At 41.1% G+C, this 19,191-nt stretch overlaps 2 protein-coding genes across 2 annotated transcripts in view; both read left to right on the forward strand.

Annotated features, from left to right (window-relative positions):
* The window catches only part of LOC127378479 (semaphorin-5B-like), a 41,354-nt gene that overhangs the window by 6,351 nt on the left and 15,812 nt on the right, over positions 1 to 19,191 (forward strand). The window contains exons 2-12 of the mRNA XM_051427334.1: positions 1,595 to 1,650; positions 11,502 to 11,690; positions 13,486 to 13,585; positions 13,750 to 13,795; positions 14,473 to 14,535; positions 14,614 to 14,712; positions 15,669 to 15,882; positions 15,994 to 16,279; positions 17,459 to 17,594; positions 18,195 to 18,402; positions 18,611 to 18,818. Coding sequence (XP_051283294.1) covers positions 11,546 to 11,690; positions 13,486 to 13,585; positions 13,750 to 13,795; positions 14,473 to 14,535; positions 14,614 to 14,712; positions 15,669 to 15,882; positions 15,994 to 16,279; positions 17,459 to 17,594; positions 18,195 to 18,402; positions 18,611 to 18,818 — 1,505 coding nt within the window. The 5' untranslated portion in view covers positions 1,595 to 1,650; positions 11,502 to 11,545. The remainder of the gene's footprint in view (positions 1 to 1,594; positions 1,651 to 11,501; positions 11,691 to 13,485; positions 13,586 to 13,749; positions 13,796 to 14,472; positions 14,536 to 14,613; positions 14,713 to 15,668; positions 15,883 to 15,993; positions 16,280 to 17,458; positions 17,595 to 18,194; positions 18,403 to 18,610; positions 18,819 to 19,191) is intronic.
* Positions 6,004 to 19,191, forward strand: part of LOC127378482 (ETS translocation variant 5) — a 79,443-nt gene continuing 66,255 nt past the window's right edge. The window contains exon 1 of the mRNA XM_051427341.1: positions 6,004 to 6,009. The gene's annotated coding sequence lies outside the window, so the exon portion shown is untranslated. The remainder of the gene's footprint in view (positions 6,010 to 19,191) is intronic.

Consider the following 19,191-nt stretch of genomic DNA (forward strand, 5'->3'; position numbering starts at 1 on the left):
CTACACTGATTTAGAGGACGATTATTTGAAGAAGAAGAAACAGTCCTCAGCAGCTCAATTTAATTGGGAGAACACAAAAAGAGCACTAGATTTGGAGCTTTTACTAAAGGATTGTGCACTTCATACTGCAAAGACGTTTCTCAAAGCTTTTTGACTAACAAAACCAGTAAGTATTCTCACAGTAAGATCTGCATCTCAATGCCTTCTGCACCATACATTGCACAAAAGGGTTCTATTTGTGTGTGTAGGGCTGAAACTAACATCAGTTAATCGTTTGGTTTATAAACATAGCATATTTGAGAAGCTGGCACCACATAGCTTGATAGATTACTTGAACCACTCCTAATCACGTTTTCTCCATTGGAAGGGCACCCAAAAGGACATTTCATTATGTTTTTTCCACTGGACAGCCACCATAGAGGGCATTTCATCACTTTTTCGGGCTGTGTTGTGGTTGGTGTGAACCAGCCTGCTTTTCCACCAGTTCTGAGCAGAACCATTGTAATTAAGGATGCGTCATCAACAGAGGAAGCTGCACGATGCACAACAACCTGTAGAATATGCCACGCCCACTTTGGTTCCCAAGGAAAACCTGCTATTTTTTGGTTCCATCATGGAATCAATTTTTCAGGTTCCTAACCAATTTATTTATAGTGAAAATGCTCAGAACGATTCAAAACTAGGTGCTCGAACCAGAACAGAGCCGGTTCCCTGTCAAATGGTATAAAAATGTGTAAAATGTTCCGTTCAGGATTCACCATCAGTCAACAATAAATAATCGTCTTTTTAGGAATAATCCTGCCTCCTGCGTGAACTGTCTGTAGCTGAATAGGGTCGGCCTATGCTGCTGTATTTTAACGTCGGTCATAATATGGTAGTACAGGGAGAGGGTGATATTTTCTGAGGTGGTATGCTGTGGAAAAAATTGGCAAAGCCGAGTTTTAAAAATATTTGAAATCTACAAAACCTACATTGTTTACATCCAGCTGTTTTCTTCTTCCTTGCTTTAATTGGTGCATTGTGTGTTACTACCAACTGTTGATCAGTCACTAGCGGAACTCAACAGGGTGTCTTTAAGTAGTTTTGGCTTGAATAGGTTTGTAGTCAGAGATTTGTGTGCATTCAACAGGAGGTAGATGTATGCAATTATTGTTGTTTTAGCACCACTCCGGGTCAGTGCACCAGTCTGAAAAGGGTATTAGTATGTATGTTTATTTATCAGTATAAACCTGTTGTCAAGTGATCTGAATGCAGTACAAAGTGTAGACAAACACAACTGATTGAAGAGATGATTCAAATCCGACCTATTTTTAACCTACATCTAAAGCTGGATCTCACAAGGATAACAATACACACACACACACACACTCACTCACACAGGGCAGACATCCCTCTCTATTCAGAGTAAAGTTTGCTCTGCACAAACAGGAATGCTTTGCTTCCAACCCCCTCCATCTCCCCCTACACACACCCCTTTCCTCCACCCCGATCGTCCTGAACACACTCTGGTCAGCGTGCCACTGTGTGTTGATGTGTAACAAGTTCTCCCTCTCTCGTTTCTCATGCCTCTCTCTTTCCTTCTCACCATGTGAAGCGTCGGGATCTGTGCCACCCGTTTGTCTCCCGGATCAGTTTGGCCAAGGCGAACAAGTACGTTTATTTTCCTGTTCATTTCTGTGTGTGTGCAGTGTGTGTGTGTGTGTGTGTGTGTGTGTGTGTGTGTGTGTGTGTGTGTGTGTGTGTGTGTGTGCACGCACGTACCCCATGTGGAGGTTGGCAGTGCAATTACTTATTCTTTTGTGTTGTCCTTTCTGTCTTTGTGTCTAAGTCGGCTACTTTTTGTGGCTGTTTTTCTGCCTGTCTGTCAGTTTGTCTGTTTCCCCTCTGCAGGCTCATTTCTCCTTTAATGATCTATAACGTGACCCTCGACCTCTCCCCCCTCCCTTTTCATTCCCATCCTCAGCGCGTATCGCTCTGTCTCTCACTCTCGCAGAGACTGCATGCAGCGTGAATAGGCATGTGTTAACACTGGGGGCTTCAGGTAATGTGTAGTGGATATTTCCTTTGTTCAGTCTGAGGCGTGAGTGCTGAAATTGGCATGGGGATAGTGTGGGAGAGAAAAGCAGAGGGGAGACACAGGGAAAGACTCCCAACCGTGGATCAATAGCCTGGATAGTCTGTTTTAAAATTATGTCTGAATGAACCTGAGAGTTCAATACACTGGCAACTGGCAGTTTTCCACATGTTGCACTGATTCCAACCTCTGTAATGTTTAAAATGTCCTAATTCCCCTTTTCTAAGAAGAGTGTTCTTTGGATACTCAAAAATATTTTTGACTAGGAGCAGCTACCTGGCGATTTGGATGTAGAAATTGTGATTATTCTCTCCTTTTCCCCCCAAATAATTGCTGTAAACAGAGCTGGCACCCCTCACAGTCGATTACATGACTAATAGGATCAAGGTTGATTTTTATAGAGAGTCAGGTTATTAGTCATTACTTGTAAATAATAGTTACATACCTCACCACATACCGAATATGCTTTGTTGGGGAATAAGGAGCAGGTTTTATGAGGTCCTTCTTCATGACAGCAGCATCAATTAACCGGAATTAGTCATTAAAATACTGAGACTCTAAGTCACCCAAGAGTTTCATATTCAAAGACGCTGGCATGATGATATTAGTTCAAGCTGTATCTGCACTATTTGTACTGGCCAGCCACACAAAAGCACAACATGCACTCAGAGGTACATTTAAGAATAAATGTAATGAGAGCTTCACTCACAAGTGGAAAACAAACTACTTATCATACTGAGATAATATAATCCAAACCTGTAAATTGTATTTTGCAACTAAAATTACACTCACTTGAATATCTTTCCTATTACAGACCTTCTCAAGGGGTGGACAGTATGGTATAAACAGTGTTTCAATCTAATCAAATCAAAGACGGTAATGCATCATACTCCCTTTGTGAAGTTCATTGTTTTGAAGACTGTCAGACGTTAATCTCATCATTTTATCACACGTGACTGTAGACAATCGAAGAATGCTGTTTCAGCATAAAACTTTCTTGACCATGGCAACAATCTTGCATTTTCCAGAACTTTGAACTGAATCTCATGGAACATCGGTTTGGAGGTCAGACCATCTGTTTAAAGATGGTCTTTGAATGTATCTTTGAATCTTTGGATGCGGTTGATAGATCAATACTGGGGATGTAAGACTTTCACATCGGTGATCTAAAGGTTGAAAGATGCAATTGACCTGAAAAACGTATGCATCAAATACAATTCGGGGTGAACTTGGGAAGTATCTTATCACGGTGAATCACAGTACTGAATAAAATAAGTGTTGAATTGCACTGCATCGCAATAGGGGTGGAAGAGGATTTGTAGCCTCTGCATAGTAACACATTTATTGATCACCACTCAAGATTAAAATGTACTATACAAATTTTGGGTCAATACCTTCGATTTCAGCTTTGCACTTGTGATGATCATTATGTAAAGCTGCATTCATCTTTTTTTGGCCACTTGGGGGCAGAGCTCAAGCTTAAAAATGACACACATTTGACATATTCTCAAGTCAAGTCAGTATTACTTATATTGCCCAGGGGTCAGCAAAAAAACATCTGTCTGGAGCCATGAAACATACTTATAATGCTATAATAACCTAATGCCATATACAGCTAATTTCGTTCTGCAGATAAAACATACCTGTTAGCCAGCAGTGAAAGCAAACAAATGTATCCACACACTGTTCAATTCTCTATTTTCTCAGAGACTTTTCTGTTTTTGGGGATATGGAATCCATAGTTAGGCTAGCGAGAGAGGATATGTATGACGCACATTTTATTTGATGAAAAAACGTTTTTTTTATTCAGTGTGTAATGGATACATGTTTTAACAATGGGAGAATGTGAGAATCACCTTAGGCCTGCAACAATGACAAATTTGAACTAATTAAAAATCAATTTCCATATAATTTTTTGTCAACGCCACAGGAAGCCACTAGAGACGGGTTGACGAGACTCTGGAGCTGCAGGTTGCCTAACACTGATATAGGCCAAAATTGCTTCAGACTACTATGCTGTTATTGTGTAAAGCTGGTATCACCACCAGCTCCTGAGGGAAATATCTGGCTGTTTAGCTGCTAAATGCTCCACTCTGTTGACCAGCTAATCTCTAACTGTGTCCGTGTGCTGTTTGGTGCTGAGCAGGTAGATGCTAAAATCCCTCATATTGTCAGGAATGGTTGGGCAGGCCATTCATTTTCAGTCACATCTAATGACAGAGACATTTCCTTCAGGGGAAATGTGGGAAAAGTCTTGATAGTGGAGCATTTTAAGGGAATACAGAAGCATCTGGTTATACGCCCTGGTCATTTTCCAAAAAGCAGATGAAATAGAGTTCACGATAAGAGAACAGAGGGAGACGGAGATGAGAGAGGGGAGATAGGAAGAGAGGGATCGGTGCAGCTGTGTGCCTCTTTAGGATTCCTTCTCTCTACCTCCTCTAGCCGGGGCCAAACCGGCATCATTAGGTTTGGCAAATTACCCGAGCGGCCATTGTGGCGCAGCCATGGCACGTTAGTGTGTCTTTTTAACTGTGGCTAAACTCAGTCTATTCACTTGTAAAAGAGAGCGGCCATTGGCAGATAGTTGGCAGGTTGCACAGAGAGGCCATTCACCCCGGTAGGAAGGAGCTGAGAACACTGCCTCGGAAATGGTCCTCTCTGAATATTTTGATGGAAAGACTTTGGATGCCCTCTCAGTGTCCATTTGCTCCGACTAACAAATCTCCATGAAGTGACTCCATTGGTAATTAATATTACTACTCTTTTTAGGTGAGGGCTCGGTTACTGTCGAGTTGGAGCTGCTGCTGTAACAGTCAGAGAGAGCGTTTTCCCGGGGCTTTGCTTTTGGTAGCAGCTGCTGTTTTGTGAGCCCTTTTGATTTAAAGAGGAATTCACAGTTTGGAATCCCAGGTTTTTTTTGGTGTAGGGAGGTGGGTGGAGGGGAGGGGGTGTGTGCGCACAGTTTCTTTTAATGATATTTGGATGGAGTCCAAGTACAAGAGAGTTTAGACAAGAGGCTGATACACAAGGGTCAGACGCTGGACTCCCTCCTTTTATTTTTGATGCCACGGACGAACAAATTACGCCGCTTCTGAATGAGGGAATAATTACTCGTAATTAATTTACCTGTCATATATCACCTCAGTAAAGAGGATTTGTCTGGATTTTAATGAAGCTCACTTAACATGTTCACCCAGAGTCTCAGCATGCTCATCTTGTAACCGTGTGTAATCCTGGAGGACGTGTTATTGAGCGTTTTCAAGGTCTTTATTCATCTTTTGTAGTCGGATCACGACATATAATTCCCTGTAATAGCTGCTTTGTTAGAAATGACTGAGGCGGTTTTACTCATCCTGACAGAAAGAAGGAACAGCACCTTCCCAGTGTGAGTATGGCTGCCCTGTTGGTGCATTCAGTAAGCTTAGTGGTTGCATGGCCACAAAAGAGGTTCATCCATGCCTTACTCTCTACTCCATCAAACCAACTCATTCATATATAAGCAGTGGGTTGAAGGTATCCAAGTGACACACACCATGGGAGGGCCATCCCACTGGCCTCTGAAAAAGAAAACAAAGCCAAGAGTGCTTGAAAGGAAAGTTCTTGAAGTAAAGAAGGGACGCTCACAAAAGATACTCAAGTTCCATGTTACTTCAATTTTGTAAGCATGCTTTAAAGTCTGAAGATTCCTTGTTTTTTTTTTTTTTTTTAAGGGTGTTGCAGGAGTGGTGGTTGTGACGGTAAGGGTAAGGATTGATGCATTGGCTAGAAACTGCCAATTCAATGGCATTGATCTGCTAAAAGAAAGATTAGCTTGATTCACCCTGAACTCAGCAGCACTCACAACGAAGTTTTGACAACAACAAAAAGATGAGTAACTATCACAAGCTTGCAGGCTTTTACATTTTTTCTCCCAGCACTAAAGTCCAATAACTGTCTTCTGAGAGAAAAATGGAGAACTTGACAAAAGCCTCTGCAGTGTGTAAACTTTGTACAACTGTGATGAAGTGCTGCAGGAACACTTTCTCTGTCCAAACACTTGTTAATGTGTCACAGCCGTTCCACCAGCACTGAAGCAGAGACTCCGGAGGCTGCAGCTCGTCCTGCCAACCTTAGTAGGTTCGGGATCCGAGCAGCAGTTCTGATAAAGCATACTGGCGGAGTACTGTGGAGTTTTCTTGTAACCATGAAAAAAAGGCTTGTTTATTCACCAAAACGCATTGTGTGTGAGCTCTAACAAACATGTTTCCTTCCTTGTATTTTAAATCCTGTATTGTTTACATGTATGTTTGTTAGCTTGCACTCTTCTTCTTCCCCGTCTTTGTTCCCACAACAACATATCTTAGTGTTACCGCGACCTGCTGATCAGAGGAATAGTGTGACACCGTTGGTAGGACTGTGTATCGCATGTTCACACACACATGGCCCTACGCTTCAAACTAGGAGCCTGTAAGGTTAGGGTCAGAGTTCACTTTCAAAACAAAGCATGCTGAGAAACATATCACCTTTTATGAATTTTAAACAGTTGCAGTTTGGTTAGGTATAGGCACAAAAACTACTTGGAAAAGACTGGTTTCGGTTCAAATAAGTATGTAACCTCACATACAAAAATTAAGTCATGTGACATATGTAGAATAAGTAGCGTACCAAAACAGTGGCCTCCTGGGTCAAAGTCCTGTGTTTGTTTGACCCATCCATCCACGCCAACCTCCTCCATATGTCTCTCTTTATAATACATCATCAAACAATGCCCGACAGGTGCGTACAAAATTACGCGAGAGAGTTACCTACAGTGTCCTAGTTAAAAGCATAGGGCCACCCACCAAGCTGCCATATTTGACGACTTGAAAATAAAATCTGATGCAAAAGTAGATACAAAAGCAGCAAAAAAAATGTTTTGTACTTCTATACTTTTTTTGAATCTTTGCTCTTTGCAACCTGTGGCAATGAGTCACAAGTTAAAAAAGCTTCTTTTTAAGGCGTCACAAATGAAAAAGGTTGGGACCCACTGATTTATAAGGCTGTAGACTTTCTACCCTCAGAGATAGAACTATATCACCGGTACACTGGTATTGGTGTTTATGTCGGGCAGTAAGTAAAAAGAAGAACATGTTTGCATAGTTTGCATAGTTAGTAGTAAGTGCACTAGAGAGCACTTTGTTTATTTATCTTTCAGCTGTAAAATGTGCCACTCAGCACATATCTTGGTCAATATTCTTTAAGGATCCTTATAAAACATGTTAGTTCCTCTTTCTGTGCTTATGTTAGAACATTAATAATTAGCTGATGTATTGTTATTGAACTTTTTAAACTCTCACATTTTTGGTATTGGTATTGTGTATGTATGAATAAGAATGTGTATAGGGGACATAGTTTAGCCTTTTCACCATACAGGGCTTGAATATTTTGAAGTGAAGCAATTGCAACAAATCAAGTGCTAGCAATAAATAAGAGGGCAGATGAACTATCTATATATGGACATATGTTTTAAAGAAGAAGTCCGCAGTGAGCTGTTTTTGTTGCAGGGTTAGTTTGAATCTCAAGAAGTGATGGAAAACAGACCCTCCTCCAGACTGGAGACTGAATTGCCATTTACAATCATTTTCAGTATCAGCGTGAGTTTTAGTTTTTGGAGATGTGTAGTGGCAGGTGCATATTCCGGTATGATTTGGGATTTGTGGTATAATGCGGTATTTACATGTTCCAAAGTAATGTTATTACACATGACAGTATGACAGAAGACATTTTGTTAGGTATACACACACTCAGTCCAGTGTTGAGAGGCAGAGAAGAGTGGTGTTAACATCCTCTAAAATCTAATTTTTGGGTCATGAAAGCTTGAATCCTGTCACAATAAATACGTTTAGACTTATTGTACCATATATACGCGATATGTAATTATCACCTGTCACAGTATTGACTGATCGTTCAAGAATGTCCCCAACATGTTGCCAGAAACAGCAGCTTTTCCCCAACCATTACTATATTGCCTGTTAAGGAATGAATGGCTCTATAGCCTACCCCTGTGCCAAATGCTTAATATTTGTGTAAGTGTAACTTGTGTTGAGCCCATTTTATTTATTATTTTGTTTCTGTAGTTTTTATTTATGTTTTTTTTACCAAGAATATTTCATTTCATAGTCCAATTGAATATTCGTAAGAGTTCAAATTAATCTCTTTGAAAGGGTTTACTTGCATTAATAGGCTTATCATTATATATATATGCCATGATGATAGCGGTAATTTATTATGCACGATTGCAAACACAGGATATGTGTGAAATTAATAAAAAAATTAAGGTTTTACTTTCATAACTGTTGAACAAGTTAACCTTTGTGCTCTGTGTTGATTTTGTTTCTGTCGGAAAATGAAGTGTTTAGGTTGGAGCACACTGGCCTGTGAGACACAGCAGCACCTTAGTTATCCAAAGTCTGTGTTTCCTCAGAGCGAGGTAAAGGACTCCTCGTGATGTTTGAGTGAACTCTCTGACAGAGGAATGACAGGCTGAAGCACAGAGATTAGTCTGGAGAGCAAACACAGGGCAAGCAGATCTGCAGTAGATGCTAGAAGATAAAGTCTAGGCATATGTAGTCATATTTTGATTTATTGATACAATGAAGCCATGTCTTAAACTTTATGTGCTATGGTGGCTCAGAGGTGAACTCAGAGCAGCAAAAGGGTTAAAATTTTGGCAGTCTTCCACCCAATGTGGAGGTCACATGTTCTCTCCGTGTTCCTGTGGTTTTCCTCCCACACTCTAAACACGTACAGGTCACATGAATCGGAGAGTCTGTATTTCTAATCTCTTCACAGGTTGTTAAGGCTTTATGGTGTTTTTCCAACGCAGGCAGCTACACGAATGAATGGATGTTCTGACACGCTCACGGCTCCAGGAAAACAGGCTTGAATGTTTGCCCACCTTTACTTCCTACTGTTCAGTCAACGCTGGTTTCCTCCCAAATTTAAAATATCTGACATCTGACTGTTTACACCTGACAGTGAAGTGTGTTTTTGGCTGATCCAAATGTCCTCAAAACTCACTGAAGACTGTGATCTGACCACTTCACCGACTTTAGGTGTGTATTTGACCTCTTGTGCTGTTGCAATTAGTTCGTCAATCAAGAGAAAATTAGTCAACAGCAATTTTCTACTTTTAACCATGACAACAATCTTTTCCTAACCTGAACAAAGAAGTTTTAATTGAAACTTTAAAATCATTCATACTTGCCACTAGATGTCACACTAGAGCATCAGCATCTCAGACCAAAACAATGGACACCATGGCTGACCAGACTCCATTGACAAAACCAGTCATTTTACAGACAATCGTAAAACATGCTTCAAACTGCACAGACATGAAACAAAACTCCAAAAACGTCTTTATTAGTATTTCTACTATTTTTCCAACAATCTTAATTCACCAAGTTAGATGAGACACTGACAGGTTCAGACTTTTTATTGTAAGTGTCTGACAACTTTATGGAAAGGATCCCTACTGAGATAGATCTTTTGTTAATCCAGAAATAGTTTTTTGTTATTGCTTGCCACCACACTCAATAGACAAAAACAGTATTTTTACCTGGCATGTCATCGTAACTTCATACAAAGAAACTAAATAAAACTCACCAAAACCATCTTTGTTTATCTTTCCACTGTTCCAGCAATCACCAACTAACCACGAACATGCACACACAAGCCAGACTGGATTTGTAAACAAAGCACAGAGAGGCTGCGATAGCAACACAGGCAGAGGGAGTGTGACGTCATTCTCTGCTCAGGACACCATGACTCCACTATATCTTTACATAGCTAATAGCTGTTCGCTGCTATATTAATGTTTTAAATCTCACATGTATAAGCTTTAACCAACCCTTAACAGAGGTAGCAGATCTGAGAATGCTCCTATGAATCGTTTATCTATGGTCATGTGGGTCGTTAGGAGGGCACTGACGAACATGCAGTCTTCGTCTTAGGCCAAGGCTGATCCGAGTGAGACTCTGCGTTCGTACATTTCCTAGTGCCCCTGAAGAATCTGACTGACGTCTGCTGCTGCCCCCCCTCCTCGCACTGAATAGACAAATCCCAGAACACTATAGCCCTCTCACTGGCCAGCCTTTGCACGGTGAGAGGAGCATTGCCACATAACAAAAGCGACCCAGCGGTGGAGGCCCTGTTCCTGTCGCTTCATTAAGCAGCAATGTTAGACCCAGCAGGTTGGAAAAACCTCTGCCTCCACACACATTCAGTCCTCCTGGTGAGCTGTGGACAGACAGACATTCACCGCTTCCATTCTCCAGAGCACGTAGCAGCTGCAATGAAACTGGTTTAAGCGTTAAAGTAAAGTGGGATGGGAATGGGAGAAGTTTAACCAATCTGCTCAACTGGAGTTCACTCATTTTTTGAGCAAATGAAAGATTTTGCTATTTGTTTTTGCCAAAATATTTTTACACCATCACAACCAAAGATACCGTCTTTTTTCATTCCATACTACCCTCTTCCTTGTCAAAACCTGGCACCACCTACCCACAATGCAACACTCAACCACCCAACAGTTCGGTCAGAGTTTTGGGTGTGTATGGAGGGCTACAGAGTTTATCATTTTCAAAATTGTTGTCATAAGCTCCAACCTATGCTGACTCAGGTGACATCACTTGAGTCAGCACATAAATCTGTAATTTCAAATGCTGATTTCAGATGCTTTTAGCTTTTACACTTCAACTGACACTTCAGACCCTTTCACCACTTCAACTGCTATGCATTGTGCAGCGCCCTCTGTTGATGACTCATCCTTGATTATAATGGTTCTGCTTAAAACTGGTGGAAACGCGGACTGGTTCACTTGCTAGCACCAAGGTTCCACGGATTTGGAATGGATTTGAATGGTTCAAGAACCAGAGCTAATTTGGTGGAAAAACAATATATCCCAGCGCCTATGGTCATCATCTTCAGATTATCATCGCTGAGTGGATTTGATGTACGTAAATAAATTTTGATGTTGACACAAAGACCCTTCATGTGGCTCACAGCTCAAAGTTCGCACCCTCTGTTTGGTTCTGGGTCCAAGCTCGTCTTTGAATGGGTCTCCTCAGTCATAGAGATCTCTGTTGATGGCACCCTCGGTTTGAGAGTCGGCATTAGGGAGATTGGCGGCTCTGGCCTTTTGAGGTGAATTAGCCATGACCAAGTCCTGCTGACAGCGAGGGGCTGGACAACCAGAGCAGACAGACAGAGCCAGCAAAGGGACGCTGGGCTGGGGGGGGGACTGGCAGAACTGATTTAGATGGATGGACATACAGACAGAGAGCAGGGAAGGGTGTGTGAGTTTATGTATAAGGATTGTCAAAGTGTACAGATGTTTTGGTTAAACTTTTTTTTATCATGGTCATGTTTGTGCTTATATTGACAGATGTTTCCTTCGTCCCAACAGGTGTTTTCTGAGGACCGTGTAGAAGACTGGATGTGGTTGTAACTATGGTTACGTCAGGGTTGGGGGCGTGGGCCCTCTCCCCCTGTGGCCTTGTGCTGGTCATCTGTTCATCTGTGTGTCTGTCCCAGCAGCCTCACATCAAACCAGCAGACTGTAGCAGAAAGGAACATCCTGTTGTCTCCTACCAAGGTGAGTGTCTATGGAAGCAAACTTGTGTCAATATAATCAGACAAAATCTCTTAAACGTACTACAAGGAGTTTTTAATTGGTTAGGAAATGTATATATTATTATTTTTTATATATCATTTTTATATAATTATTCTACCTCCAGGTCGGATTCAATTGGATTCCCCTTGAAATCAATAAAAGGAGGCAGTAGAAACACTACAGCTTTTTCCCCACAGGGGTCACCAGAATCAATACAAAATAAAAGTTCCTTAGGGGAGTTAAATACCAAACAAAAATAAGAGGCTGAAGAGAGTAGAAGAGAAAACAACTCAGTGAAGCAAAACAGCGTCATCTCAAGAGTAAAACTTTTTGATAATATTTATTTACAGTTTCCTCTGCTAGAGACTTTTGCTCTCGTGGTCAGCCTTGTGTTTGTGCTGCCAGCTCTCATTCGTTCTGAATAAAATGATTGTCTGGGTTTATTACAGGCCTGTGGCTGCTGCAGATACCAGATTTCTTTCTCTTTTTTTCCCCAGACTATTTCATTTATTGATTTTTGTCTGGATGTCAGGAGAATTTCAACAAATATAACAAAAAATGCTTCTGAAATACATTCCCTACCCTAGCTTTAAAGGTCCAGTGTGGAACATTTAGGAGGATCTATTGGCAGAAAAATCGTGTTTTCGTCTCCTTTTTAAGAGGGAGTGGGTTATCTTCCACGGAGGCCGCCATGTTGAACTGCAATATTTCTACAGTAGCCCAGAAAGGACAAACCAAACACTCTAGATAGGGCCTTTTGTGTTTTTTGCAAGCTGCACATCAACCGTGTGCAGCTGCTACACACTTGGAAAGTGAGAGGTATTCAGTTAGTTACAATCTGCAGAGTCACCTCTAGATGCCACTAAATCCTACACCCTGGCAAACACGCTGCTTTATGTAGTCTTATATTTGATGGACATATAAGAGTTGGAATCTATCTTCCAGAATGTTTATGACTATTGCTTTAACTTAGCAGCAGTATTTCACAAGAAACTTTCGTCTCAAATTGTGCAGCTAAGTTTAAAGTCATTCAAGGGGTTGTGTCTAGTCTGTTATAGAAAAGTGCCAGTGCATTTTGGGAAAATTTGCATGTCTGCTACTCTTTTATGTTTTACATTTTTGGTGTTCTCTACGGGTTTAATGACTATAAATTTGATATGGCATTTCATTTCAAGAGAGGTATATTTTGGTGTATGATTGACAGGCGTGGTGTGGCTAACATCCATTTATCTACACCTGGGATTTCTTCACTGGACAAATTTGAACAAATATGGTGTTAAAGTAGAATTTGAGCTCTAATACAACCCTGCAGAATAGGAAAATAGAAAACAAAGTGCTGTATGTAATGGATGTATTATTCATTCATTAATCTTTCATTCGACCACGGGCAGACCTCCTCATTCTTCTTAGTTGTGGCCCCCAACTTTAAAAACCAAATCTACATTCATGTTCTGTGAAGTTTTGAGCCCTGGACTGAGCCTCCATTCTGGCATAAGGTGGAAACGCTGCTGGGAGGTTGTGGAGCTGTCACTGTGGGATAAGGTGACTCACTGGAGAGAAATGTGACACAGCAGTAAAAAGGGTTTAACCGGGGCTGGAGTTGTGAGCCAGGTACCATTTGGTGGAGTAGGATTCCCACACAAACAGTGGATCTTAATAACATTCCTCCTCCTCTCACCCTCCTGCTTTCTTCCTCTATTTCTCCACTCATCCTTGTACTCTTCCTTCCTTTTTGCACTACTTTGTCTCCTCATCCTCTTGTTCTTTCTCCCTCCAGCGTTGAGGCCATGGGTGTCAGAGTTCTCCCATCCAGGAGTGAAGGATTTCTCCCAGCTGGCCCTGGACCTGAGCAGAAAACAGCTCGTTGTGGGGGCAAGGTGAAAAATATCTACGTCCACTCAACATGTGCTGTCAATATACAGTGTTAAAGAAAGAAAAAAGAAACATAATACACCAAGAGCAAGATTCAGAACATATTAAAGCCTCTTTAGTGTGCGTGCTTCTGCTGCTTTACCCCTAACATGAAAAATGTCTTTTACAGAAACTTCCTCTTCAGACTGAGTTTGAGCAACGCCTCGCTCATACAGGTAACATTAACCAAGATAAGAGCCTGTGTTAGACAGAGCCCTTTCAGTTTAGTTTAGTTCAGTTTTCTTTCATACTAGTAATATTTTATCTAAAATGAATAAAAATGAATAATACTATCTCTGCTTCTATGTGTGTTTTTGGCTCCCATATAATTAGTGTTTTGTTGTTTGTTTATTTGCTGATATTGCTGTGACTTAAGAATGAGAAAATGAATGCCACCTGTCATGTCTGTATGCTAAATATAAAGCTGGAGCCAGTAGCTGGTTAGCTTAGTTTAGCGTAAGGACTGGAAGGCAGGGGGAAACAGCTAGTCTATCCAAATGTAACATCTCTGCATCTGTAAAGCTCTCTAATTAATACATCACATCCAAAATGTAAAGACGACACCATGTCATTTTGTTGTGCTGGACTATTCACACACTTTGTTGTTTATGGATTAAACACATACAATATAATGTGTTACTTAGTGTATTCTCATCTAACTCTCAGGAACAAAATCCCCAGATTTTGTACTATTCCTTTAAACTTTACATGAATGTTCCATGTGTGCTCTATGATTTGTTGCATTAATTGCAGTTACTTAACCTCCTGTCTGTGCTGAGATGCTGTTAATGGTAATTTCGTTGTAAATCAACCAAATTCTCTAAAACCAAATGATTTCATATTTGTTCCCCAGGCGACAGACTGGGCCCCAGATGAAGAAACAAAGCGCTCATGTCAAAGCAAGGGGAAGTCTGAGGTAGAGCGCTCAGTGACAAATACAATACATTATGGCTGAAATGGCTGTTCACTTTATTAATGCCATGTTTGTCTGCAGGAGGAGTGTCAGAACTACATCCGGGTTTTGTTGATAAGCGGGAGGAGGCTCTTCACGTGCGGGACCAATGCTTTCACCCCCGTCTGCATAACCAGGCAGGTTGGTACAACAGTTTATCACGAGATGTGAGGAAGCAAATGAGCAGCTAGAGCCAGCAGAATCATCCACCATTAAAATAGGTTGCCTCAATTAGTCAAGCAAATCTAAAGCCTTTGCAAGTGAGTTTTTGTACTGTAATCAGATGAATGCAAACCAGTTGCTGCTTGGAGGTGAAAAAAAACACATTCTGCAATTTTTAACACTTTGGTTCACTTTACATTTAAATTGTCAATCTAAATGCAAAGTATATGTAAATTATATTAAATGGGCTTAAACACACAAAAATGCTGGCATCGTCTTTAAAAAGCTCTCTAGGATTCTTTCTTTCAAAATAAAAGGAGTGTCAGAAAATAGTTAAAAATACAGATTTGATCAGATCCAAGGGTGACATTTCTTGTGTTGTGCAAACAGTTGAATTTGTCATTTACATGATAAAAAACAAAGAAAAGTCCTCACATTAAAAAGATAAACCAGCAAAAACAAAACATTTGTGCTCAATAAAGAACTTCATTTAATGATTGATTTTCTACTGATCAATCATCGATTCATTAACCAATTCTTTCACCTCTAGAAAGGAGGCTCTTCTTTGCAATGTAGCTAATAAATTATTGCGTTTGTCGGCTTTATGATCCTGAAAAGTGTTCATATAAATAACATTGATTCTTTTGAAGACACCCATCACCCCTCTAGAATGAATTCATCTGTGCTTTCTGGGTTGAACATTTTTGCATCAGCTTTGTGCATTTAGGAAATTGTAGTAGCTCAGGGTTGCATCGTTCTGTCCTGACAAATTAATTAAAAGTTTTAAATGAATGTAATTATTTATTCAAAATGTTTGCAATTTGCAACTCACAGTGCAAACTACAACAAAAGCAGAAGATTGCTTTTTCCCTCTAATTAGTTGTTTGTTTGTTGTGAATTTGTTTGTGTTTACGCCTGTTTACACTTCCCGTCAGGTTGATAACATCAGTCAGGTGTTGGACACAGTGAACGGTGTCGCCCGATGTCCCTATGACCCTCGGCACAACTCCACCGCCATGGTAACGGAGAGGGGAGAGCTGTATGCCGCCACGGTGATCGACTTCTCCGGACGCGACCCCGTCATCTACAGGAGCCTGGGGAACATGCCGCCCCTGCGCACCGCCCAGTACAACTCCAAATGGCTCAACGGTAAACAAAGCCCCACATTGATTTGCCTCTTTGTCAGCCTCGTATCGATCCCCATCCCTGTCTGTGGATTTCATACCTTCAATATCTTTTCTCCTTTCATGTGTGTTTCAGAGCCTCATTTCGTGTCTGTTTATGAGATCGGCCGGTTTGCCTACTTCTTCCTGAGAGAAACTGCAGTGGAAAACGACTGTGGGAAGATGGTGTTCTCTCGTGTAGCGCGGGTCTGTAAGAACGACATGGGCGGACGCTTCCTTCTGGAGGACACGTGGACCACCTTCATGAAGGCCCGACTCAACTGCTCACGCTCAGGAGAAATCCCCTTTTACTACAACGAGCTGCAGAGCACCTTTTACCTACCAGAGCAGGACCTGATCTATGGCATCTTCACCACTAATGTGTGAGTGATGTTCATCTATAGCATGACTCTTCCTCTCTTTATGTATATATATAACTGATAAAGCTGTGTAAAGGCTCATGCTGATATGTTTTTACTGAACATACCAACAGCCAGTAGTGTTACTGTTTCAAGAAGGTATTTTATTCTTGCAAGGTGCATCATTTCAAACATCACATTACTCAGAGGTGTGGACGCGAGTCACATGAATTGGACTTGAATCACAGATTTGATGATTTTAGACTCGACTTGACAAAATCAAAAAAGACTTGGACAACACCGGTGACACTTCACTTGGACTTGAGCCTTTTGTCCTGAAAATACTTGATACCTTCCCCGAAGCCCAAAGATTAAAAAGTAAGTATTTAAAAAGTGCGCCACAAATTCCTGCTCTGTTAGCAAGTTGACACTAATGCTACATTCCATTTTCCTCGGAAGTTCGAAGTTGGTGCTGGGAATGACATCCCACCCGAGTTGATAATGTTCCAGTACAAGTCAGAAAACCAAGCTTTAGCCAGGTTAGCCATTATTCACAATACCAGTTGATAACAATGCATTACGCGTTATTACAGACAGAAGTTGGACAGTACTGTGTGTTCGACAGCTTTAACACAATTTTCGGGGGTCACCATTATTCCCCAGATCGACTTTGTTTGAACCAATCCATCAGTATCCAATCAAGTTGCAAGAGAGAACCTTGAAGAACTAACATTCCGTTACTAAGCACCAGGTGGAAAAATCAAACCAAAGATCATTTCATTTTGATCATTAGGTTGTCAAAATGGTAATCTCATTTGGTGAAGACTGCAATATGACCTGTTAAAGATTTGAAACTCAAAGTTTAGGACTGCAAAGACTTACTTGTACACCTCTGGTATTACCACATTCATACACAGCTAAAACCAGCTCCAAAAAGTTTGAAAAAATGCATAAAACCAATTCACACTCCTAGTTCCACTCACATACGGGTTTGGTTATGAGGCGCTTATAGACTGGGAAGCTCCCAACTGTCTATGAGAAGATGACAGACTATATCAAACTGCCAGTAAATATTTGAAACCAATAGATTTCTTTCATTTTGTTGATAACTGAGATTATAAGACACTCTATTTCTGTCATTCTTGCCTTCTTTCTCTCCCAATTGCTGAGATCTGACTGTGATTACGCCCTCCCTTTCTTCAGGAACAGTATATCAGCTTCTGCTGTCTGTGCCTTCAATCTGAGCTCCATCACCCAGGCCTTCAATGGACCCTTTCGCTACCAGGAGAACCCCCGCACTGCCTGGCTCTCCACCCCGAACCCCATACCCAATTTTCAGGTAATTCACATATTTTGAAAAAGATTCCATCCACCTAGCTGTTTTTTTCTCTGACACGATGGTGTGGATTGATGTGGGAATGTTAAACAGATAGTTTTGTCCTTCCTCAATTTCCTAGTCCAAGTTTTCAAAAGACTGACATCCATTTCATCTCGGTGTGTCGAGTACAGAGATATCTTATTGCTGTACAGCACACAGAAAATTCTAGTTCAGCTGCATCAAATATACCTCCAACAATAAGAGCATGCCAAGTTTTGCCAATGCATATATAAAACATTCAAATTGGGCTGCAGGGATATCCGGGTGTCGTAGCTATCTCTGCTTTATATATGCAATAGTTTTGTAGTTTTCAATTTCAGATTTGAATTTATTTACATATACTTACACTGTCAGTAACTGGCAGGTAAGCTAGCATGCATAAAACCAATGCCCTGGCACTGATACATCTACTTGAAATATACCCACTAATGTTGTTTGTTACACCAGCAATTGATAAGTTAAATGTCTTCTGTTGAAAAGACACCTGCAGACTCAGAAAACATGTCTGAAACCCCCCCTCAGTCTACATCCTGAACACTAATCTCTCCTTCCTGGCTGCAGTGTGGCACACTGGAGGAGGGAGGCCCCGGGGGGAACCTGACAGAGCGCAGCCTCCAGGACGCCCAGCGACTCTTCCTCATGAATGATGTGGTCCAGCCAGTCACCGTCAACCCTCTGCTCACCCAGGACAACCTGCGCTTCTCCAAGTTGGTCGTGGACATCGTGCAGGGCCGAGACACCCTCTACCATGTCATGTACATCGGCACTGGTGAGCAGGAGGGGAGAGGGCTGGAGCAGACTTTAAAAAGAAAAAAGAGTCAGAAGGCTTATTTAAAATTAGATACAGATAGTTTGTCACCTTTTTATCTGCAGCAACGGGGTCTTCTGGCTTATTTTGATCTCCTTTATTGATGTCAATTATACAGTGCACTAGATCATTTTCAGAACTTTTCTCCATATTCATCTCATCCAATCAGAATACGGCACCATCCTGAAAGCTCTCTCAACAACCAATAAAAGCCTTCACGGCTGCTACCTGGAAGAGCTCAGGATCCTCCCAGAAGGGCAAATCGGACCAATCAAGAGCCTGCAAATCCTGCACAGTGACAGATCTTTGTTTGTTGGGCTTGATGATAGACTGGTAAAGATCCCCCTAGAGCGCTGCTCCAGCTACCCTACTGAACGGTATGATCCAACAGAACCTCAAAACAGCAATGTCAGATATGGTGTTTTTCAGATAATGAGTAGCAGAATTATAGAGTTTGACTCATTTTATAATTGATCACAATGAAACTTATGATATATAATCAGTGACGTAGGAATAAAATAATAAAAATCAAATATCTGCAGTCAGCCATTAAGTAAAAGTTGCAGTGTCAAGTCAAGTCAGCTTTTTATTTGTCAAATATGCTATACATGCACGACATACAGCACAGATGAAATTTCAGTCCTCTCGGACCCACGGTGCAAACAGGCAACAGTGAGCCTGCTTTGTAGGTTTGCTGCTGCTGGTGGTGAGTGTGCAAATTTACCAACTCAACTTGCAAATACTTAAAAA

The sequence above is a fragment of the Dicentrarchus labrax genome, unplaced genomic scaffold, assembly GCF_905237075.1.
Source record: "Dicentrarchus labrax unplaced genomic scaffold, dlabrax2021, whole genome shotgun sequence".
NCBI lineage: Eukaryota > Metazoa > Chordata > Actinopteri > Moronidae > Dicentrarchus > Dicentrarchus labrax.